Source organism: Dipteris shenzhenensis, chromosome 10 (assembly GCF_047967505.1).
Source record: "Dipteris shenzhenensis isolate YYH24624 ecotype China chromosome 10, Dip_SZ_1.0, whole genome shotgun sequence".
Classification (NCBI taxonomy): domain Eukaryota; kingdom Viridiplantae; phylum Streptophyta; class Polypodiopsida; order Gleicheniales; family Dipteridaceae; genus Dipteris; species Dipteris shenzhenensis.
In genome coordinates this window covers 7,404,874-7,429,202 of record NC_141605.1, presented here as the reverse complement: position 1 = coordinate 7,429,202, position 24,329 = coordinate 7,404,874, and the positions used below count along the sequence as shown (strand labels likewise).

Genomic DNA, 24,329 nt, shown 5'->3' with positions numbered 1-24,329 from the left:
TAGATCTTTCAATTAAACAAGAAAGAAATCCTGTGGCGTGAAAGATTTACCTATGCATGCAAAGCCTAGTTCTCATGAACAAGAAAGGCTTTGTGAGTGTCCTGCCTCATCTTTGTTAGGAGAAGATGATATGCAGAGGCTGTATCATGGGGAAACATAGTCATGAGAAGTTTCCAAAGAAAGTATCAATAAAAAAGTGCTGGCATTCATTTGCAGCGATTCCATTTTGTCTGCATCTATTTCCACCTGTCTGGGGAGGGCACTGCAGTCTAGAAGGCCCCCATGTTTCCTTTTACCATGATACACTTTTCCTAGATGTGCCTACAAACTAATTTTCATAAGCCTTTGCAAATGAATAGCATCTTCACGTGAACTCTTCCACATGAGGCATGTCACTATCTAAAATCATGCTTGCAAAGAAAATGCTATCCTCAAACAATATTGGATGAACTGAATATCAGTTGTACCTCTGCAAAAGGTGGAAAGCCTTGATGTGAGTTCCTGAAATCACCAAAAGAGATATCTACCACTTGCCAAAAACTGATAATTCATGTTGATGATCTATGGTAGGTATACATCCATAGGTCATGGATATCCCTTTGCAGCCACACGTGATCAAGATGGCCTTCTATAGAGAGCACTTCCTCCACTTGAGTAAGGACAGTTTCATGTAGGCCCTATGATACCTACCAGTCCATCTCTCACATGCAGTATGGATCACCATGGGACAGCTCAGGACCCTCTTTGTGACACACAGGAGATAGAGACAAAGGAGCATGTTTTGATGCTGTGTCCTAGATACTATGAGATCTATGGGAGATATCATTGGCCTTTTACCCATAGATAAGCAAACATGAGTAGTCATTGACTACCAAGATCAAAGATGCACCGCACTCTTTTGTACATGAGTCACCCAATTCAGTCAAGCATGTCATGGGTCATGGGCCACCTCAGCAGGATTTTATAGACCTCTTTGTAGGAGAAGATGTGACAAGGGAGACATTGAGATCGGGACCCGTACTTTCATGTATGCTAAGTCAGCAAGAGACTAGACATGAGCGCCCCATCCGAGGTAGTATTATTGCAGTATCTCAATGTCAGGCTACCTCACATCGTCCATGAGTATATTCCACGCAGAGGAGCCGGGGACATCAGCAATAGATCTCTAATATGTTCCAAAGACATGGGGCTCTTGGGACTCTAGTCAGGCCTATGCAGAGCTGAGACTACTCATGGCTGACACAAGATAGGACAAGACATGACTGGAGTCTTCAGAGCTCCCTCCAATTCTTGTTCATCCTTTTCTAGTTCTTTTTTATTTCATTTCCATCATCAGTATTTTTGGGAGGTCTGCTAGACACCCCCACCAGTTTTCCCCAAGGGGGGTGATTGGACTTAGTTTTCTTTGGTCTCAAGGCTTTTTTGGCCTTTAGCAGACATTAATAAATCTTTCTTTCTCTCTCTCTAGCAAAAGGGAAAGGAAGATTTCTGAATAATCATATTGGCAGGGAAGAGACAAGATGGAGACCCGGCAGCCTATAATTTTTCTTTAATAATGCTAACGAAGCCAACCCACAAAAGAAATCGACAGTACACATGAATCGTATGTAGCAGTGACTGCCTGCAAGTTGATCAGCCCCTTCCTGTAATCATATAAGGCACAATGTAAATCCACTTGATATGCGATAATACATAATTTCAATACAGCACGAGATTGCAAAGCTCAAAACAGGTCTACAACAAAATAGAGAAAAAAAGACACATAATACAGCTATAAAATAAGGGATACATGATGTGATCTAAGAATGCAATTCCTTGCTGACACCTCAAGTAATGCCCACTTTCCATGAGTTAATCACAATATGCACGTTACGCATATCCAAGGCCAAGCAGAAGATGCAGTTCATGAGAAAATGATTGAGATGACTCACAAGGATGTGGAAGTGAAGATACATAAGGAAATTAAGCAAGCTGCAGAGAGAAGAAAAAAGCACTCAATGTTAGAATTGGGGACCTCCATAGGGTGACGCAGGCTACCATGGTTGGCCCTTTCCTCATCCCTGGCTTTGGCAGCTGTAGGTGACCAAAGGTGCTGGTATGCACGTACGTGCAGGTGGTTTGAGAGTGTGGGACTCCACATAAACAGATCATCCCCTTTGAGTATAGCATCGAGACCCCCCCCTCAGTCCCGCTCGTGTGTCACAAGGTGAACCAGGTTATCCGCTAGGATTTCTTATAGCTACACACATTCCAAACCTGGTTGGCACCCCATGAGCTCCCTGTGAAGCTCAACTTCTACAGAGACCATCGCTTACAAATTTCAACAGAGGGATTCAGCGGAACAAAGTACATCAAGAGAAGAAACTCATACAAGCCTCTGTGGGCTGAAGCAAAGGGTGCGCTAGGGCCCTTGCTGAGTGCTATGCTAAGCTAAAGAAATCGCTGGACTGATGGAGAAGATGAGGCGGTGGTGACATTGCGATGGTCACCCAGAAGTCAAGCTTGAAGAAGGGGGGGGGGGGGTCGACGATGCAAGAGCCTATGAAAGGGCACTGATGGATGTCAGTGTATGTGGTTTTCCATGTGGTCTCTTGGCTATGGCTATGTGGCAAACAAGTGCCACTATCACTCCCGTCCGCTGTGCCTTCGAGTTGGAAAGCATGTAGGTAAGGTCCCGGAGTCTGATATGTGCCTCAACCCGATTGGGGGTTTTCCATGTCTCTCGTTCTGGTCCTCAGATCCGCCATCTCCTTGAGCCCTGTTGGTCAGTGCTGCCTAATTGGAAGAACTTTGTGATCATGCCTCATCGATAAAGGCCGCCACTCTCTATATGAAGTTGATGTGATGAATGCAGAACTGTCCGATCGATATCTTCAAGGAATGGGGGAGATGGATCCATGTGCATTTGAGTGGATCATAGGCCCATGAGGCCTTCCGAGGACGTTAATATATATTTCTTCTTTCTTTCTTTCTCTATGTATCGATATTGTTTTGGTTATGGATTTTTCTTGTATATATCATGGGTGTTGATGCCCGCTTAGAGGCTCCACCCCTTCAGATCGTTGTATCAGGTCAATCAATCTCATAGACCCATTGGTCTTTCGAAGACTTCACGAGGTTAACGATCTCATACGCGAGGACCTCCTGTAGCTACACACATTCCGGACCTAGTTGGAACCAAGTGAACTCCCGGTGAAGCTTAGCTTCTGTAGAGACCACTACCTATGTATCTCTGACAAGGGTTTTATTGATCCTCCTAGATATACTCGGATTCACCTCCCCCGTTCACTCAAGATCTCTATTGGGCACTTCCGGGTTTCTTCGCATCGACTTTGCATTGAGAGTGGATAAGCTTAGGGAGTACCCAAGGAGAGGCACATATGCAGTGCCGTATTGACATGCCGATTCTCCACTTCGACATCACGAGGTTAACTAGGTCATATGCCGAGGACCTCCTATAGCTACACAAATTCCAAACCTGGTTGGGAACCGAGTGAGCTCCTAGTGAAGCCTAGCTTCTACAAAGACGACTACCTACGTATCTCTAATGAGGATTCTATTGATCCTCTTGGATATACTCAGATTCAACTCCCCCATTCATTAAGGATCTCTATCGGTTTCTTCACATCGAATTTGCATTGAGACTGGACGAGATGTGAGGGAGTACCCAAGGAGAGGCACATATGCACTTTGTGTGATTTACAAGAGAATTAGTTAGAGCAGCATTTAATCTTTAGATGTCTAGTATACTACGAGATCCGAGGCCGCTTTTACTATCTCTTTAGAGATAGCTTTGGGCTCCTCTCCCACTTCCTCAACTTCCTAGACTAGAGATGTTTGGCTACCTTCATCCATGAGGCAATTACACATTGGGAGGACTTACTCACATCACAGAGAGGGGCAGGACGGACTAGCAAATTCTTCTCGGAGCCTGATCACAAAGTTTTTCCAGCCAGACCGCACCCTCGACATGGATGGGATCCTGTATTCCACAAAGGACAGATATGGAGATTACACTTGGAGAGATTCCCTCTGTGTTCAGGGTCGGGGTGTGTCCAACGAGGGTCACCATAGCCTTGGGTCGATGGAGAGCCTCTGCCAAGAGATCACACCGCACAGCACCCACAGATAGTCGGCAGCAAGATATTAAGAAGCATACTTGGGCCACTATGGATAGCAAAAAGAGGACCATTTTACACTTTCAAGTGTGGTGCAAAATGGATTCCCACACATAGGGTCATGCAAAATTAGAAATGTTGTGACAACCAAGCTCAGCATGATTGTGGAGTTGTCAGAGGATGAACAGAGCTCATAATTGCTCCTGAGATTTGTGATGTGACTCATGAGGAGTCAGATGGTGCCAACAATGCAGAACAAGCCCCTCTTTTCCCTTTTACCTGAGTGGTACTACACGGATCAGGGTGTATGCTCACGAAACATGTCGGATTCGAGACACAACAGAATAATCTCTCAGCTGAATTTGGTACTCTGCATCAAATTTCTAGAGTTGTATCTATTGAGCACCATATTGCTATCCCATTCCATGCATGGAATGATGTTAAGTGCAATACTCCAATGGATAAGGGAAAGAAGTATTGGGATGCCCAGACAAAAATCTATTCAATATCCCCTGATGCATTGATGGGTGCTAAAAGTGCCGAGACACTCAGGTTCAGAGGTGACAGTAATGGGAGGACTGTTCATATATTAGTGGACACTAGGAGAACCCACAGTTGTATCAATAAGACCTTGCAGAAAGTTCGGCTTGCTGCTACAAAGATAATGATGGGTTGAAATTCGATGTTGCGTGAAGATGTTCGCAGCATTCTTTGTAGTCGGACAGTACACCAAGTCGACCTCTCCATCCATGATGGGCTCGCGTACAAAGTGATATTGAATCTCAATGTGTTTTGTGCGAGCGTGGAACACAGGATTCTTTGCAATCACCATGCAACTCTGATGGTTTGCCAAAGACTATAGTGTCTGATCCAGATTCAAAGTTTTGCAATAATTTCTGGACTGCATTATTTCATAATCTAGGCACTAAGTTAGACTTCTCATCAGCTTTTCATCCAGAATCGAATGGACAAGCTGAAGTTACAAATAGTACTATTCTGGATATGATAAGAGCGTATGCAAGAAGTCAACCAAAGACTTGGGACAAATACATTCATCTCTTATAGTTTGCTTATAATAATACTCCTTATTATGCAACTGGAAGAGCACCCTTTGAGATTATCTATGGGAAGGTTTTACCTATTCCTATCGCACGATTGACCCATAGAGTGAAAGCAGCAGATGCATTTACCCATGATTATCAAAATATTCTCAAAGAAGTTCGAGAAGCGATTGCAATAGCTCAAGAGAAGTACACTAAACAAGCTAATAAGAAACGGAAAAACATGCTTTTAAAAGAAGGCGATTATGTACTTCAGATTGAGAAAAGAAGATTGAAGAGTGTTGAGAATGGCCAGTAATCAAGATGTCACCACATTTTATGGACCATTCAAGGTGATTCAGAAAATCAATGATCCAGCTTATAGGCTTGAATTACCTGATAGTTGGAAAATACATAATGCTTTCCATATCAGCCTCTTAAAGCCCTTCAAAGGACCTTTACCTATTCATTCTATCTATGAAGAGGCCCCATTGATTGTTGATGAAGAAGAAATTCTAGAACCCGAATGCATTGTTGATCATCAGCAGACCTCGACCCGAAAAGGAAATGTCTATACTAAATACTTGCTCAAATTTAAGAACCATCCAAGAGACGATGCTCAGTGGATGCCTGAGCGGTTCTTTTGAACTTTTCCAGACCTCCTTAGTTCCTATAATCAAACACACAACTGAGGTCAATTGCAATCCAAGCAAGAGGGATGTTACGGAAATTATATTTCTGGTATATCTTGCTTTGCACATTATTATTTTTAGTCGAGTGTGACTATGGCAAAGTACTCCATAGGAGTGCACCGGACGCGACAGGGGTCCTAGTGGATACTTTGTGTGGTTAGTTGGGGACGCCTGACTAGCTTGTGTTTTGCCATACTAAATGGTCGGTATTGTGGGTGATTCCATGTTAATACTGATGTCGCTAGTGTTATTGGTGTTGTGCTTGATTATTGTGCTTTGAGCGTGGTTATGTTGGGATCGGTTGATTCGGTGATTCGTTCAATCGATTGTTAATAACTAATGTAATTTGCGGCTTGAGTACAGGTGATGGAACTCATAGCGAGAATTGGAGTTAGTGTGAGGGTACCGATCGAGGTGTCGCACAGCGCATTATATATGGCCATGGGCCAATTTTGTATTTGTTTTATTATTGCAAGTTTGAGCAATATATATTTTGTTGTGGACATAAATCATTTTGGGCCCTAAGATGGCTATGTAAAGCAAATCCCTCATTTTTGGATGGGAGGGATAACTTTGGCTCCTTGGTGCTTTTATGAAATATCATAAATACTCTAGATAAGGGAGCGTGAGCCACTCATCTAGGGGGGGGAGATTGTACCCATTTTGTTGTCATTTTCATGGTGTGATTGTGTTTCTTCTTCTCCAATCGATTAAGTGGTGAATTTGTGTGAAAAGAATCACCTTTTGGTTTCAACTATCAAGCCCTACAGGCTTGAGTCAACCGATGCTAGTTGATCTCTCACCACTAGCCTTTCGTCAACATCAAGTAGTCATGAACCGAATATCCCTCATCCATATCTCATACAAATCCTTCCAAATGGCCCATGCCTCTACTAGTGTGTCAGTCATCTGGATATGGGGAATCACCAAGTCCGCCGTTGTCCCTATGTTCAAGGCCAAGGCTTGGGCATCTCTATCCTCCCATGACTTGAGTTCATCTACATCTACCGGTGCGAGTATTCTCCCCTTGTTGTCCAGCACATCCTCCATCTTTGCCTCCATTCCCATTGTCAGCTTCCACAGTTTTCGAGCCACTAAATGACTCCATATCTTCACCTTCCAGATAGGATAATTGGTCCCAATAGGGGTAGTGAAGTCGACTAGAGGAGGAAGGAAGAGCAGTGGTTGAAGAGGCTCTTGAAATCAACACCTCTGCTGCTATACCACACAGCAAATCCGAACACTAACACCACCGTCTGTAGACGAGAACTCTTTACACACCTAACTGTGAACATGAGTCGCACTCTTTCAGCAAGGTCGTTGCCTTCAAGCTCCCACACTTGTGAACCTCCTACTTGGGCTCCAATACCATGTTAGGAATCAACCAAACAGAGGGTATGCACAGCGGAAGACTCATAGAATAGCCCCAAGAGCTCACACAGTGGTGGTGTGGGTGGAATCACAAACTTCCTTACTTAAGCACTTCACATATATGTGCAGATCATCGAATAGACAATGCTCAAGAGAGATATAGGACCAACAAAATATTTCCATTCAATGGACACACTATAACAAAGGTCCAAAGTCCCACCAAATCGTGGTCCTTTGTCCTCACCAAAAGATGCTGCCTTACTACCTCCAAGACACTCATAGATCCCTGCGCCCGTGTGCTCCATGATGAGCATATGTAGACTTTAGTCTTCGTGTCTGATCCCCCACACCTTGCTGCCTTGAGTGTCAGCCTAGATGGCCAGCCCTTCTTCAAGCTTTGACAGAGACTCCCTTGGTCCTCCTGGATGTAGGCCCAAAGTCTGCTGCTCCTCTCTTCGACTCCTTGGTCCAACCAGCCGGTATGTATGGCAGCCCTTGTTGGGGGCCTGACATGTCAGAGATAGAGTGGACATGGGTGGAGCGCCTGCAAATCCTCATGCTCTCACGGATGATTCGGGGAAAACCGCCTGTACCACATCACATCATTCAAGTTGAGTTTGGTGCTTCTCCACTCCAGCTAGATGTAGCCTTTCAGACCATCACATATCTACACCGGGTTAGATCATATGGGGAATGCACATCAGGGAGAAAGAGGTTGCCATGGTTGGCTCTCGATTCCTCCATGAGGTTGGCAGCAGAGGGAGACGAGCGATGCTGGTATGTACGGACTCACAGAGGGTTTGTGAGACTAGGGTTCCACATCGATAGGATACCTCCTTTTCAGTACAGTTTAGATGCCCCTGCGGTACTCCCACCCACCATCCCGATTGGGCCACACACCAACCAGGTCATTCAAGAGGATCTCTTGTAGCTACACACCCTTAGGACCTGGTTGGAGCCGAGGGAGCTTCCAGTGAAGCTGAGTTTCTACGGAGATTACTGTCTTCGTATTTCGGAAGAGGGATTCATCACACCATTGGGGTACACTGAGCTTCATATGCCTCACTCACTACGGATCTCCATCGGACAGTTTCGGGTATCATCACACCGCCTCCGCATAGAGAGCGGCAGAGTAGAGGGGATTCCTAGGGAGCATCGCTTATGCATATTGTGCGGCTGTCAAGAGATTGAGTCAGAGGAGCATTTTATTTTCAGGAGCCCAGTATACTACGAGATCCGAGGTCGCTACCACTGCCTCTTCAGAGATGGCTTTGGGCTCCTTTCCAAATTCCTCGCCTACCCAGATCAGAGATGCCTCGCGGCCTTCATTCACAAGGGGGTCTGACACAGAGAGTACTTACTCAGGTGACGGGGCTTGGCCACATCATCAAACACCTCTCAGAGTAGGATCACAGAGTTCTTCCCATCGAGTGACATTGATCGTCTAGTCTCTAGCCGCAGATGTGACAGAGACCCCGACCCAACAACTGCAGCATGACACACGAGATATCAAGGGGACACAGATCACTCTAGGGGACCTCCCGTCATTGTTTAGACCTAGGATACGTCCCACGAGAGTCACGATGGCTTTGGTCTTGTGTTGAGCCTCGTCCAGGAGACCGAGACGCACGGCACCCCTTGACGGGCGCGAGCGTCCCATCACCGGCTATGCACCATCCAAGGCGACATGACATACAGAGGATTCCGCTCCGCTCCAATCCTTTTCTTTTCATTGTTACATCCAGATGTATCTGATTATGTATGATCAGACTTAGGGTTCAGCACGGGTGATAATGCTCGTTTCAGTAGCTCCATCCTTACTGTGATTTGTATCAGGTTTTCTTTCAGTCTCATAGACCCATCGGTCTTCCGAAGACTCTAATAAAATTTCTTTCTTTCTTTCTTTCTGCTCCAAATCTGCTCCCTGAAGGCTGCCCTGGTAATGAGGCCCTAAGGGACCCCTTTGATAGGGGCAGGTAGCCCCCTATCTGCACCGACCCAGCAGGGCCAAAATGGCCGACTGCTGCAGGTCTTTCAACCGACCCACCGGCGCTTTTATGGGGCTGTGGGGAGCATCCATGGGACTGTGTGCTGGCTGACCTGGTTGGCCAGCCTACCAGCCAGCCCTCAGCCTTATATAAGGGCAGGGGACTGCCCCTTTACAACCCTCTTTTCTGGCCCATCTGATGCGCCCTCTGTCAGGCTCTGTCTTGGCCATGTCTGCCCCAAAAAGGGTCTCTTGCAGGCCCAGAAGTTGCCTAGGCATCAGCCCTGCTGGCTGACCTGTTCCAGAGCCTTCTCCAACAGCCCCTCACCTGCTGTCTCAGACCTCTGTACAGCTCCGTACTATGGCTGACATCAGTGCCTTTTGTCCCAGGACTTCTGCTTGTGTTTGCTGTGAGCTGCTGCCCATGTGGCAGGTCTTGCCCTAGGTCTCTCTCCCCCATCTCTCTTCATTTGGGGGCTTAAAGACGAGGAGGTGACCTTTCCAACAAGAAGAAAATGGAAGGGGATCAAAAGTGGCTACTGAAGGGCTGCTAAGGGTAGAGCTGTAAAAATGGATCCAAATAAATGGGGGGAGTCATAAAGGGGAAATGGCTGTGCAGGGGAGGAAGCAACTCAGGACAGTTCTCCCAGCAAAAAGGGAAGATATAGTCGGGACAAAGGGTAAGGAGCTAGTAAGCAAGGGGAAATGCCGTCCTTGTAGTTTGACTTAGAACTGTTAAAAATTTACGTCCTTTTGCCCTCTGTTCCTCATCCATGAGCTTTTATCCTCTTCGAAAATCACGGTTAAATCGCCTATCAGTATCCACTATACTAGACCCTTTAAACGATGTCATTGCAAAATATAAACACGTTGACATTAACCTTAATAGCACCCTTGTAAATGAATAGAATCCACCTTTTGCAAGCTTAATATGTCAACAGAAAATGAAGAAAAAAAATTCACAAAAAAATGACAAAAAACATGTCAGATTTGTCAATAGATAGATGACTTACATTGTATATTATGCTTAGCCAAAGGCTCCAAAGTTCAAAGTTCCACAGTATTTACGATGAAAGGAATAACACTGACACACTAAGAAATGCAGCAGCATGAAATTACCTCAGGTGTTATATCTTCATGGGGACCATCATCAATTGTCAATGCAACGATAGGATCTGTAAAGCAAAGGAAGTAAACATCATCAGATCACATTGCAGTGTTTCTTATAATTAAGTCATCACAAGCAAACTCTGAAAGTGAGAGGTGAGAAAAATAACCAAGCATTACATGTTAAGATTGCAGGAAAAGGTATACAACCTCCTGTATGCTTTAGAAAGAGTACGTTTGACCAATATTTCTGCGCCCATCTGATTACCCAAAGAGGCTGCATTGCCAATCTGCAGAGAATATAGGAGACATTTGCTGTAAAGTTTATCTACAATCAATTGATAACCACTCTGAGGTTCCCTTCAATACAATAACAAGCAGCTCAGGATCGCTTGGGTTGAAATGTAGCTTCCCAAGCTTGAAATTAGAGTCAATTTGAGATTGCTACAATCAATTCATAAGGATTCAAAAACATATTTTATATCATAGCTTGGATTTGAAACACTCCAAGAGGGTTCAGATACACATAAGGATATTGGTCCAATTTTGTGCATAGACTATATACATGATATTAACAGCTGAGTGTCGGTCAATCCTCCAAAGTAAAGGGCAATTAATTCCATGACAAAGGGTAGAAGCAAGTGAAGTCTTCACAATGTCATCAACCGCTATTGCTGAAGAAGAAAATACATTTGCATTATGTAGCATGCTTATGTTAGAATGACAACACTTAAGCAAGGTGATTGGTCAAGGTTTTTATGTAAACAAACACTAAGCCAGCAACTGCAATATGATCAAAATCTCACACTTGAATGCCTACTGATGCAGTGAAAAGTATGCATGAAAGAAAAACTTGGGTTTGTACGAAAACTTTTATAGACAGACAAAATGCATGCACTTGTGGCATCACAAGTATCTGCATACATCAGCTCGCAGTCCCCCTGAGGCCTTCTGCACCCACCAGCACTCCCATTTTGCCAACCTTAGGCTGCTGGTCCACCCCCATCTGCCCCCCGACCCCCACAAAGCCTTCTTTCTCCTTAGCCAATTTTATAGGCTCTGCTCCTTCCTTTTTACCTTGTTCATTCATCTCTCTCCTCCTCATGTCCTTTCTCCTTCCCTTTCCTTCTCCTCCCCCCCACCCCCCTTTTCTTGTCTTCTCACATAGTTGGTTCCTTTCCCTTATTCTGTCTATATTCCTTTCCTTTTTCACCATCCCCCTCAGGCTGCCACCTTTTTCTCCTTTTTGGCTTTTGCTAATAGGCATGAGAGTTTCTGTTTGAAGGAGCAAAGAAGTTATACACAGTAACCAATTGTTCTGGCCAAAAAAGCTCATATGGCAGCGTCCCCTATTCATGCCTCCATCCATCGGACCTCTCTTTCCCCTAAGGTCAAACACCAGACTCAGCAGGCTGTTTGGGTACCAAAAGAGTACGGTAGTGGGATGCAATATTGGGCTCACGCCATCACAACACCAGGTTTGAGGTTGGGTTAAGGCAGGCTTAGCATGAAAGATCCCTTGGTTCAGTGGATTCCTGTGTATATAGGCCCACACTTGCTGTTCTTCCCTTGGTACCATGGCTCCACTGTGAATGATGTGGACTCGTCAGCACGTGACATACCCAAATTCCCAATTACATTTACCAGGCCCCCTAGGAATATAACCATCTTCACCACCCCTACCTGCCCCATGAGTTACCATGGTGGGTTGCAATATGCACAAACTTCATGATCAAGTTGGACAATAGCCACGGTGGGATGGAGCGAGAGAGTCTGAGTGTGGTCCTCACATCTAATGTGTGTTTGACCAAAGTGGATGGGCTGTTTGGACAGGGTTTGAGAGTGAGTGACCTCAAATTTGAATCTTAAAAGTATATACTCCCATCTCTAAACAATGTAGAGACCCCTTTTAATGCAAGCTTAAGCCAGCTGTAGACTGTGGGCATGTTGGAGGTGATTTCAACAACCTAGAATTTACTGAGGACAAGCTAGGTTGTACCTCCTTTGCAAAGATCCCTTTGGCAGAAGAGACCCTGGGGAGAAGTTTATCTTCTCCATCACAAGCAAAGATCCTTAGTGGGAGCCAGACTCTTTACGTGCCCTTCAGGACATAATATGAGCTGGCACTAGAATGAGGGTCATGTGCTAAGGTTAAGTTATTCTACATCCAGTGTGCGGGTACCCTTAAGTTCGGGACACCCTTGTTGATGAGCAAGAGTGGAGGTTATGTGCAATTGCTAGTTTTGTCTATCTCCTCTTGAGGGTGGTTTTCCCCAACAGTCGGCTGAGATGGATATTAATCAGAAGCTTTGTGCTGTGAGAAGTTGAGGGTGGGATTGAAATCTTTTTGCTCCCCTTGCTGGAAACTTTGCTGCATTTCCTTGCGAGGACACAAAGAAGTGAGAAGTTGAGCGTGGGATTGAAATCTTGTTTCTCCCCTTGCTGGTTACTTTGCTGCATTTCCTTGCGAGGACAGAAAGAAGTGAGGTAGGCTGGCTGGTTGCATGGTGGTTTTGGCTTCCAGGGCCAGATCTGTCACAAATCATCACCTCCTATTTATGGATGATTTACCTCAGCACCATCACTGGTTCTCTATGTATTGCATTGGGAAGCCATTTATTTCCTTGTGCATCTCTGGCAGGAGAAGATAACAAGTTGTTTTGCTCTCTGAGTGCTGTTGCAGGCAGTTTTGTACTGTGCACTCTTACAGTGTGCAGCATGTAGGCGAACCTTTTCCTGGGCTGATCCAAGGAGGGGCATTGCCTCCTTGGCCTGATCAAGATCTGGGTGTTGCTTCCTAGCATGGGCGACCCCTCCAAGGTGGTGCAGCATTTTCTACAGCCATTGGGCTGTTTGTGCTGATTTTAGCCAAGCGATTTTGGCCATGGGCTGCTGATTTTAGCCTCCTGCCAGCCTGTGGGGTGATAGTGGGTCGCATGCGAGTCATGTGGTGCCTTTGCAAGACATGCACAAGCAAAAGTGAGCATGCATGCACATGCAAGTCTTGCATGTGTGGGTAGCAATAACATGCGGAACTAGAAGTGTCCATGCATAAAAAGGAGGAGTCATGTATGCTCTTAGGGGGACATGCATGCTTGGAAAGTAATGGCATGCCTTGATTTGTGGAGCATGTGTGAACATGCACTAACATGCAAGGCCTAGTGCCAGTTGCATGCCCATTTTTCACTTTGCCAAATGTGGAAAGTAGAGCTCACTTTCACCTTTCTCTAAAAGTGAAACAGTTGAATTAGTTGTGGCTCATTCCTTTTTGCACTTTCCTAAAAGTGTGAAAGTTGGGTCAGTGTGTGCCACCTCTTTTTTAGAAAGTGGTGTACCACCTCTTTTTAGAAAGTGGTTAAGAGTGGTGTGGAGCTTGCATCGTCTTGCCACGTCTGGTGTAGCACACTTCACTTTTTTGGAAAGGTGTGGTTGCCCTTTTTACACGAATGCTACACCACACGTTTGTTAAAAGCCATCCGTCTCACAATTGTGAACTACAAGCTTGTCGCCCTTCTCCTTCAGCTTGCTACTCCATCCTTATGGCTCATGTTGGAACTTGATTCTCATTCATTACCTCTCCAAAATTGGTGCCTCCTCTATAAGGATCGTGCTCTATCCTAATCTTCACTCTGCTTTTCATATTCAGAAGGTTTCGCACCTGTTGTGGGGCTCCTTAAAGGCAATTTAGAGCTGATTGCTATTGATTTGAAGCTGAATGCAGCATGTCATGACAAGAGAAATCACTAATCTGTGATTAGTAGACATTAAAACATTATTATATATTATATGCCAATGGTGTAACATGTATATGTATTTATGACTAGTCGAGCTGGAGCCACTGCTTCAGACGGCGTCGAATTTGGACATGTGATACTTATTCTATTAATAAAAATGTGCACACACGTCTCTAGGTCCTAGGGGCAATAGGAAGGGAAGGGTGCATTAAGGTGCATTGAATGGTACATGCATGGGTTATAGGCTAAGGGTAGGTGTAAATGGGAAGATGGAACTTGAGTGATCTCAAGGGACATTAATGAAAGGGTATCACCCTTTCATTGTGAGATTTGAATCTCACGTAGCATTCTTCATTCATCCGCCATCTCACACACACCTTGCATGTAGGTTGAAAATAGAAACAAGTACTATCACAAGGGCGCTCTTCTCCATCGGAGGGCCAATCGGCATTCAAATTCTGCATGCATTGCACACATTTGCATTCTCGAGCAGGCTGTTCTTCACATTTGGTATCAGAGCATCGACAATCCACCATCGGGACAGCAAGGAGTGCAAGGAGCAGAGGGTGTGAGGGCACGAAAAGGCCGCACGGAAGAGAGCCATGGAGGGAAGTTATTTCAAGTGTTTTCTCGACATAAACGAAGCAAGAGTCAGATAAGTACTACCAACTCTACAACATTTGACTTCTACTATAAAATAAACCCCTTTTCTGAAATTACAGCAAGTCATTTTCTCTCTTGTATTACTAAAAGGAAAGAATGGAAGGGGAATGGATATTTAATAATGAACTTGTCCTTTTTCCTCCACTACCAGAAGGAGATAGGAAGAGAACACCATCACCTCCTCACGATGTAGATGAGAGTTTTACACATATTGAATATGATAACCCACATATGGAATTACCTTCATCTCTCCTTCAAGAATCTCTTGATAGGGAGTTTTCCTTCAGAAATGAAGGGAGAAACAAGTTTAACCAAGAGCAAGGTGCTGAGTTTATGCCTTTAACTCAAAATCTCGTACACATGGATTATAATCCAAGTGCAAAAGGGAGAGAGGAGTCTCCCGTTGATAAGCTGGTGTCCATGATGACAAAATTAGGAACTAAGAGAGTGCTGAATTTTGGGGATGACAATTTAAGTACCCCCTCAAAGAGAGCTAAATTCCAACCCGAGAGAGAATAGAGTTTCCAAGTATGATAGAGCAAGAGAGGCGGATAAAATCCTCAATCGGATTTGCCATTTTGAACTATATTTTGCCCATCAAGATAAGACCGACCATGAGAAGCTTGCTCTTGCCACACTGCATCTACAAAAGGATGCTTTGATGTGGTGGTCCTTATCACAAACGGGAAAAGAGCCTATTCTTCAATGGTCCAATTTTGTAAAGCAACTTAAGGCCACTTTCATGCCTCTGAGGCATGAAGAAGAATTGACCTTCCGTTGGAAAAGGTTCAGGCAATTCAATAATGAGAATAACGCTGAATTTACAGCTAGGTTCTGAAAACTCTCTTTAGAGTTACCTGAGAAGAGTGAGGATGATAGAAGGAAGAAGTATTTAGCAGCCCTAACCCCAAAAGTGAGATATAAGGTTGAGATGTTCAACCCAACCACCTTGAAAGACCTCACTAAATTGGTTGAGATTGCTGAGAGGAAATTGAATCCTCGTAAACCCTTCAATAAAGGAAAGGGGAAAGCTATTGTACAAAATGTTAACAGCCAATCACGTCCTAGATGGATACCATTTCCTTCCATGACTAACGATGAGAAGAAAAAGCTAATTAAGGAGGATAAATGTTTTGGATGTAAGAAACATAAGCCAGGGCATCCATGGCATAAATGTACTACTCTATTAGCCAAAATTGTCAAAACCAATTCTGTAAAAGGGAAAGGCAAAGCATCCAAGCAGGAGGGTGAGGCTTCTACCCCCTCATCCCAGGACTCTACGGTGAACATAGAACCAAGAGTAAATGCTATCCATTCAGCCAACATTGGTGTGGATGTGTAAACTGAATAAAGAGTAGGCATATTCATTATAAAGTATGAACAAAAAATAAATATTTTTCTCCTCCATGTAGAGCGTCTTATAGGATGAAGAGGGCTGAAATAGAAGAGTTGGAAAAAGAGATTGAAGGTCTATAGTTTCTATAGATTAAGTAGTTCTGCATCACAAAATCATCTATAGCCAAGGTCTACGTAGTTCAATGAAACACTTGGGTGAGAGAATCGTTTTAATACTGACTAATTTGTTGAGAATATGTTTCAGCTTATTGAGCAGGTTACTATAAAGAGATTTCAGCAGCTTGGTATTCAGAAGAGAATTATGAGCATGAAGAGATATTGAAGAGGCACTGCAGTGGTACTTCTGCATTTTGAATATTCAGCATTAAGAGGAACCAGAACTTGAAGATGAGATTTAAGTTCTGATTCAGAAGAGATCGTGTACTACCAAGAGAAGACTATTGCAGAGTATGAAGAGGAGATGCAAATGCAGAAGTCAAAGAGAAGCATACGCAAGGAGAAACAGACGAGAGAGGATCCAGAAGAGGACTTCTGCCCAGTCAAGCAGGAGGGAGTGTCATGACAAGAGAAATCACTAATCTGTGATTAGTAGACATTTAAACATTATTATATATTATATGCCAATGGTGTAACATGTATATGTATTTATGATGGACACTGACCGATTTGTTATGGCAGTCAACTGGAGCCACTGCTTTAGCAGCATCGAATTTGGACATGTGATACTTATTCTATTAATAAAAATGTGCACACACGTGTCTAGGTCCTAGGGGCAATTGGAAGGAAAGGGTGCATTAAGGTGCATTGAATGGTAGATGCATGGGTCATAGGCTAAGGGTAGGTGTAAATGGGAAGATGGAACTTGAGTGATCTCAAGGGACATTAATGAAAGGGTATCACCCTTTCATTGTGAATCTCACGTAGCATTCTTCATTCACATTGCATTCATCCGCCATCTCACACACACCTTGCATGTAGGTTGAAAATAGAAACAAGTACTATCACGAGGGCACTCTTCCCCATTGGAGGGCCAATCGGCATTCAAATTCTGCATGCATTGCACACATTTGCATTCTCGAGTGTAGGACATCTTCTCCTAGTTCTAGTGATGCCCTATGGGCCTTGGTATATGTCTTGTAGGCATAGGTATAGGCACTTAGTTTATTTTGTGCCTTTTATGCCACATAGGACACTTAGTCCTATGTGACACCTAGGACACTTAGTCCTAGTTGACGTGACGGCTGCTATCTTCGACTTTTTGTACCTTGCACTCTCTCTCTCTCATTAAACGATCCTACAGTGGTATCAGAGCCAAGGTCTACACTTGTCTTTCAGCTCTCCTCAGCCCCTTGAGCCCTCCATTGCTCATTGCAAGTCTGCTCCTTTGCCAGTTGTCCCTACTGCAGCTTTTTTGAATCTCCTTCAGCACCCGTGGCCATCAGTCGCCATTTTTTGTGCTGTAGATCTAGCCGCCCAGCTCCCCGGACCTTCATTGCTCCATGCGCCTCTCTTCCGTACAATCCATACAACTGTGCGGACATTCATATAGATACGTATGGATCCTGCTTTAGATCTTGTATGCCTTCTACCAGCTGCGTTCCGTACAACCGTTGTACAGCTCCGTACATGTGCCGCCGTACAACCGTACACTATATCCGTACGATTGTACGTACACCATACACTGGATATGCTCTGTACATCCGTACAACTGCACCGTACTTGTTCCGTACATAACAGCTGTCCGTACAATTGGTACTTGTTTCGAGATCTCCGTATAGTTTTGCACGTGTGAAGCTGTCTTCAGGTTTCGTATCTGTATTGGCATTGGCTGTGAACCAATGTTGGGGCTTTTGCACGACATTGGCAAATTTGGGGTTTTCAATACCTTTCATCTCCTCTAGTTGCAACCACTTGCAAGAACACTAGAGATTTGGGATTTGGTCTGCAATTTCTTGTTTGATTGCAGGACATTGAGTCAATTTTGCAGGACATTGAGTCAGATTTTTATACATTGGGTCACATTTGCAAAAATTTCAGCAAAATTTGTGGCTTTTTTGCATTTGCCCTCTTTTTGGCCTATTTGCCCTCATTAAATTTGGGGCTTTTGCCAGATTTGCTGTTTTTTGCAGTGAACATTGCCTGACACAATCACATTTGGGTCAAATCTGCATTTGCCCTTTGATTTGGGTTGGAAGTTTGTTGACGTGACGGTTGCTATCTTGGACTTTTTGTACCTTGCACTCTCTCTCTCTCTCGTTAAACGATCCTACATCGAGCAGGCTGTTCTGGCGGCATCTTGTGGGCTTTTTCGTATCTCGGAATAGCAATTTTCAGGTCCAAGCAAAGGAATATAAAAGTCCGAGCCTTGTGACGACATGGAGTCTCACATTGAGCCATGAGCCTTAGTGCATCATGATTTGAAATCTCAATAAAGAGCTTCCTCTTTGTGGTAGGAAGAAGCACGCTATGTCCGGATGAAGATGTGCTGATGCATGATCAAGAACAACCTCAAGTACAATCACATTCCACTTTGCAATATAGCGATGTACCTCGAGCGCTGAAGCCTTCTATGACCCGAGAGCTTGCTCAAATGACGAAAATGCAACACATGATGCTGAAGCTTCAATGAGAACACCAACTCCAACACGCCCATTGATACCAATGGGACATCCTTCATTCACTCCTGAGATGGTCAATGGGGAGAAAAAAGACAAGCAGCCAGAATATGTGTCTCTCTGGCTTAATTGTTGGAAAGCACACTTCAGCATGACGCAATATCCTAAAGACCACAGAGAATGACACTAAAAATGTACCTACGTGATAACACCTATGTATGCTATGCTGAATTCAAAAGGAAGTCCAAGACTCCACTCAAGTGGTAGGACTTTAAAGCTGCGTTCGTGGCCAAATTTGCAAAAGAACCTAATGAGTTTGAGAACTTTATCAAACTCAAATGACATACTATGCAAGGCAAGACACTGGATGCTTATACACATAATTTCCAGCTTTTTTCAGTGTAAGTTTGCTACCTATTCTAGTATCAGAATGAAGAGTGACACCACCAGACTTGAGACTTTAGAAGATGTTATGCCTTATTCCAATACTTTCAACCAAACTATTGCCTCTCCAGGAGTTAAAGGTGTATCGGGTCCATCATCATCTCAAGAACCAAGTGAGGGCTGAAAGTAAAATCAAGCAAAAGAGGCCGTAACAACACAACAAACATGCATGTTTTCAAGCGCAACCGGTCGCGTAAGGATTTTGTGGACCGCTCTAAGGCTAAGGAAAAGTCTATTTGGTTCAAGTGTTTCAAGTCTATGCATTTCAATTGTAATCAAACAGGGAAGATAACCAAAGATTGCCCTTCTTCGTCACCACAACTCCAAAGAAGGGAGGTAAGGTTGCTGCTTGCATAGCAAAGACTAAGGTTTCAGCTATGTCGACAGCAATCTCAAGTATTGAACTTTTTGCTGTCGATTCCTATTGTGACAGTCGTGAAGTATATGATATGTCTTTTGGTCCTCATGATTTGATTCTCATAGAGGATCTATTATGGGCCAACCAATGCATATGCTTTTTGACAATGCAAGCACTCATAATTTCATTGATATGGCATTAGTGCGTAGGAGCTATACCTACTGGTGGGCGACAGTAGCCATAATTATTAGGTGAGCTTTGCCTAAGGCCGTTTAGAGGTTTGGGATCGATGCATACTAGAAGCTAATTCGAACATACAAAGATATGAGGAATCACTGAGTTTCCACATTCTAGCAATGAACTACATCGATCTATTACTAGGAAAAGACTGGCTTTTTTCAAAGAAACACTTCGGTCGATTTTGCATCACACAAGGTGTCTTGCTTATGATGGTAGGCATTTCGCTTCACATTCTGACATCAATGGTGGTGTGGCCAAATATTGTAAAACAACTATAAAAAAAAACGAGAGGACAACTTATGAACTAGCTGTGTCATCTTCTTTGCTATTTTGCAAATCGATGGATATTGACCATTCTATGCACAATGATAATTTTGGTGTTCAACAATGTATGATGAACGAGGATTTTAAAAAAAAATTAATCTCATTACCATATTCGACATGTGCCCCTCTATTCCCTAAGAAAAAATCCCTCATGGTAGAGGCAGCCCAGGAGGAACCCTACCCATAAGAGACAGAGAACCTTGGTAGGAGCGAGAGTTCACTAGATTATACAATAGCCTTAGATATCCCTCCAAACAGTGCCCTTAGATATTCCTTTCGATGGTGCCAACATGACGATGATCTATTGGATGGTTGGATTGCTTCTATATTGGAGATCGGGCTTTGTAGAGAGAAGAAGCCACATGCAACTTGGTAAGGAACAGCAATGTCAGTTCACTCTTTCATTTTGCTACATCTGGAGCAGCCTCAACAAAGACTATCCCAAAGAGGATTGAAGATCTCAATTAACTTTGCAAGGATGAGCATGCAAGACAACCTATCTTCCATATCTAAACCCTAGAGGCCACTTCTCCTCAGGATCAGATGGGCCCATTGGAAGTGGTGTCCATCCACATGCATAGTGGAAGAAGGCATTCAGTCATCTCCAGACCCTTCAAGGGAGAAAGCGAGGACTTACACAAAACTTTGCCTGCATTGAGAGGCTTAGAGAGCAGTGGCCAAATACACGATGATTGGCTAATCGAGATGAATGTGCCAAGCAAGCCCTACAAGCCATGGAAGCCATGCTTTCAGAGGACTCATAACCTTCTTGATGGGCCAAATGGGAATAACAAGGTGATAGGATGATGAGACAGCCCTTCTGAACAACTCGGCTTAGATGAAGAGGGGCATTGCCCCAAGGTCTTAGGGATGAGACAGGTTAGACACATTAGATGCTCAAGAGATTCTACAGATGACTACCGCCTATAGTTACTTGTTCCATGTTGCGAAGAAGGCCACACCCCCTTTTACATATTCAAATGCTCAAGGCCTTGAAGGGCAAATGCAAAAGTGCCCAAAGAAGATGGGCTCTCTCCCATCTTCTTCTGGCAATATTGGGACTTTGACAAGTCATCCACTCTTCCTTGGCTTTCAAGAGAACTTTGATTCAGAGCAAATGCTCTCTTCTCTCTCACTGATGGATGTGCCTGATCCTTGAAGAGAGGGACAAGGCCAACATCCGGACATGATGAATAACTATCCCAAACAAAATCTATAGGATCTTAGCCAAGGTCTTAAGGCTGCAGCTACATCCCATCCTTCTCATTTTCCTTTATGACATGTAGATTGGAGTTGTTCAAGAGTGAAGCATCTTGGACAACATCATCACTTTTTGGAAGGACTAGTTGGGCTCGCAAGGAGTCTCAGCGCCTTGCAATCCTTCTCTTGAATTTCAAGATGTACAAAAGGATGGATTGGGCAATCATAGCCAAAGAGTGTGTTGATGTGATGTGTTGGTGTGTAGTACTAGGAGATCTAGTACTAGTCCTTGTGTGAGTCATGTGTGAGTGCCACATGTCACTATGGGACTTATCCCATATGCACTTGGTGCATGTAGCCTATAGGCTTGTACTTCACTTGTCTCATTTAGTGATGATGATGAATGAATGAAAGCCTTCATGGTTTCTACATTTGTATATCACTCCTTCACTCCCTACCCTATCTCTCTCTCTCACTCACACCATGTTTCTAACATGGTGTCAGAGTAGGTACACCCTGCCATAGCTACCACGTCATCCCAGACCTAACCCTAACCAAAAACCCTAATTCTGCTCAAACTTCTTCTTGCAGCCGCCTCAAACCTACTCGTTTCCGCCTCAGATTTTGCCTCATTTTCGTCTCCTTTCAGCTCCTTTCCACCCTTTTAGGGTTTTTACATAGCCGCCATCCTTGCTGCCCTCATTTCGTCTCTGTTTTGCAGCTTTTGTTGCACTCCTTTTTGCTCGCCTGGCCTTTCCATAACCTGGCCACGTTCATAGCTCGTGGAGCAACATCCAGGCCTCTTGGAGCTGAAGTCGGTGCAATCTATCCTTCTCTATCGGCTAACCGGCATGTTTTCCAAGAGATGCCTTCACAAAAGCTGAATTCAAAGCTGTTCCATTCCCATTTTTAGGGTTTTCAGGCTGTTACAGCAGAATTCGATCATCAGCAAGTATCAACGGGACGCCCCTACTAAAACATTGTTTTTTTGGCAATTCAGGGTTTAATTGAGGATGCCTTCATCTCTACTATCACCCACATCTATTACTACTGGTCGACACTCTGAACAGAAAATCTAGGTTCATTTGGTACTAAAATCTGGGAAAAACAGTCAAAACTGTGATTTTTAACCTAAAAGTCGACATTTGCAATTCAGAATATTTTGGGGCTTTTGGCATGTTTGGCCTCTGCTGCACTGGGTTTATAGTTCTGCATGTTATTTAGGAAATATCAGAAACGCTAATTTCAAAAATTAGGGCTTGATTATTTGTTTCTCTTTGAAGGTGCTAGTTCTACACAAGCAGTCTCACCTGCTGCTGCTCACTGCTCCCTCCTGCTGCCCTCCTCGCTGCTCCCTCCCTCCCCTCCTTGCTGCTTCCTCCCTCCCCCCTACCCTCGACTCCCCTCCTCTTCCGCTGCTGCAGCCCCCCCTGCGCACTGCCTCCTCCCCCCTGCTTGCTGCCTCCCCCTTGCGCGCTACCTCCTCCCCCCTGCACAGTGCCTCCCCCTTGCGCGCCACCTCCTCCCCCCTGCACGCTGCCTCCCCCCTGCGCACTGCCTCCTCCCTCCCCTCCCCCTTGCCTGCTGTTCCCCCCTGCGCTGCTGCAGCACCCCCCCCCTCCCCGCTGCTGCCAGCCCCCCCTGCGTTGCTTCAGCCCCCCCTCACTGCTGCCAGCTCCTCCCCCTCCCTCTCCTCCACTCCTCCTCTCCTCTTTCCTCCCCTCCTCTTCCTTCTTCCTCTCCCTTTGCTGCCCCCTCTTCTTCCTCTCCTTTATCCTCCCCTCTTGCTGACTCCTCCTCTCCTTGCTCATTCCTCTCTCTCTCTCCTTCCTTTCACCCTCTCCCCTCATCTGGAGTACCCCTATTTTTGTTAGGGGTCTCCTGGGCTTCAGGAAAGCGGACGGAGTTCTTTTTTTGGTTTTGAATCGGCCTTTCCCACCTCGATTGATGAATGGGTTCCCATTCAGTCAATCCTTTACCACCCACACCGGCCGCGAGAACCGTCACTTTCTCAAAAGACGAGCTGCAACAACTGCAAAAGGATTTGGAGCATGAGTGTTCCACGACTCTCTTTGCACGCATCCATGGCTCCCACCCCTCCAGGTCACAAGCTAGAAATTGGATGCTTACGGCACTTCCCCAGGAGCTCACCCCCCACCTTAAGGATGTTCGTTTGTTGGGACGAGGTTTCTTTCAGGTGTGCCTAGATTCCCCGGACGTCACGAGAGACCTACTACAGGCCGGTTTTCTTTTTCTAGGCTACAGGATGATTTTTTTGTTTCCCTTTCAACTGGGCTTTAACCCAGTTGAAGAGGACAAGTAGGGAGTTTTTGTTTTCATCAGATTCCCTAGTCTTCCCTCAGTTTATGACCGGCTACTTTCAGTTATTGGCGAGAGGTTTGGTGTGGCAGCAGAGATCCCCCCTCTTCCTGGCGAACCCTCTTCGGCTGCTGAAGCGGTCAGGATGGATGGGGTACCTAAGGGTCATTGTCCAGGACCCCAATATTTCAGATGACCACATCATGCTACAGCGACACGATGGGTCCTTCCGCCAGAGATCTAAGGTTGCAGGTCGGCAGGACCAGTGCAGGATTTGCAGATCCTCAGGGCACTTCACCAAAGATTGCCCAAAGAAGACAAAGAGTCCAGAAAGCAACCGAGTCATACTAGCTTACGACAGAGAGCTGGAGCAGGACCTACCGCCCCACAGGCACCGCCTCAGACACAAGCTCCCCCCCCCTCCTAGGGCTACCCGAGTCCCTCCTACACCTCGCACCATCTCTGGCCCATGGTGGGTTTCGGTCGCGGTTAGGCCCTCTACTTCAGATCACACATCCACCACTTCGGAGGCTACCCCCTTGGAGCCTCGGGAGGAGACTAGTGTTCAGGAGCCTTGTTCGACCCCATCCCTGGATCAAGGCTGTACCTTCCTCAGCAGCCCAGGTTGTTGGCACCTCATCCGCAGCACTTCTTGATCAGGATCCAGTACAGGTGCCTTCTTCTTTGGATAAAGGGAAGGGGGTCTTACATTCTATCCCTGCTTCGGTAGGAATCCTTCGTACACCCTCACCAGGACTGGC

The 24,329-nt window shown here is 45.0% G+C and overlaps 1 protein-coding gene across 4 annotated transcripts in view; it reads right to left on the bottom strand.

Moving 5' to 3' along the window:
• The window catches only part of LOC147897344 (uncharacterized), a 132,586-nt gene that overhangs the window by 92,885 nt on the left and 15,372 nt on the right, over window positions 1–24,329 (bottom strand). For 3 of the 4 annotated variants that reach the window (XM_087380630.1, XM_087380632.1, XM_087380628.1), the window contains exons 2-3: window positions 10,496–10,605; window positions 10,328–10,383 (exon numbers count right to left, since the gene is read on the bottom strand). In XM_087380630.1, the coding sequence (XP_087236756.1) occupies window positions 10,328–10,383; window positions 10,496–10,605 (166 nt within the window). The remainder of the gene's footprint in view (window positions 1–10,327; window positions 10,384–10,495; window positions 10,606–24,329) is intronic. The other variant, XM_087380629.1, reaches the window with a different exon arrangement.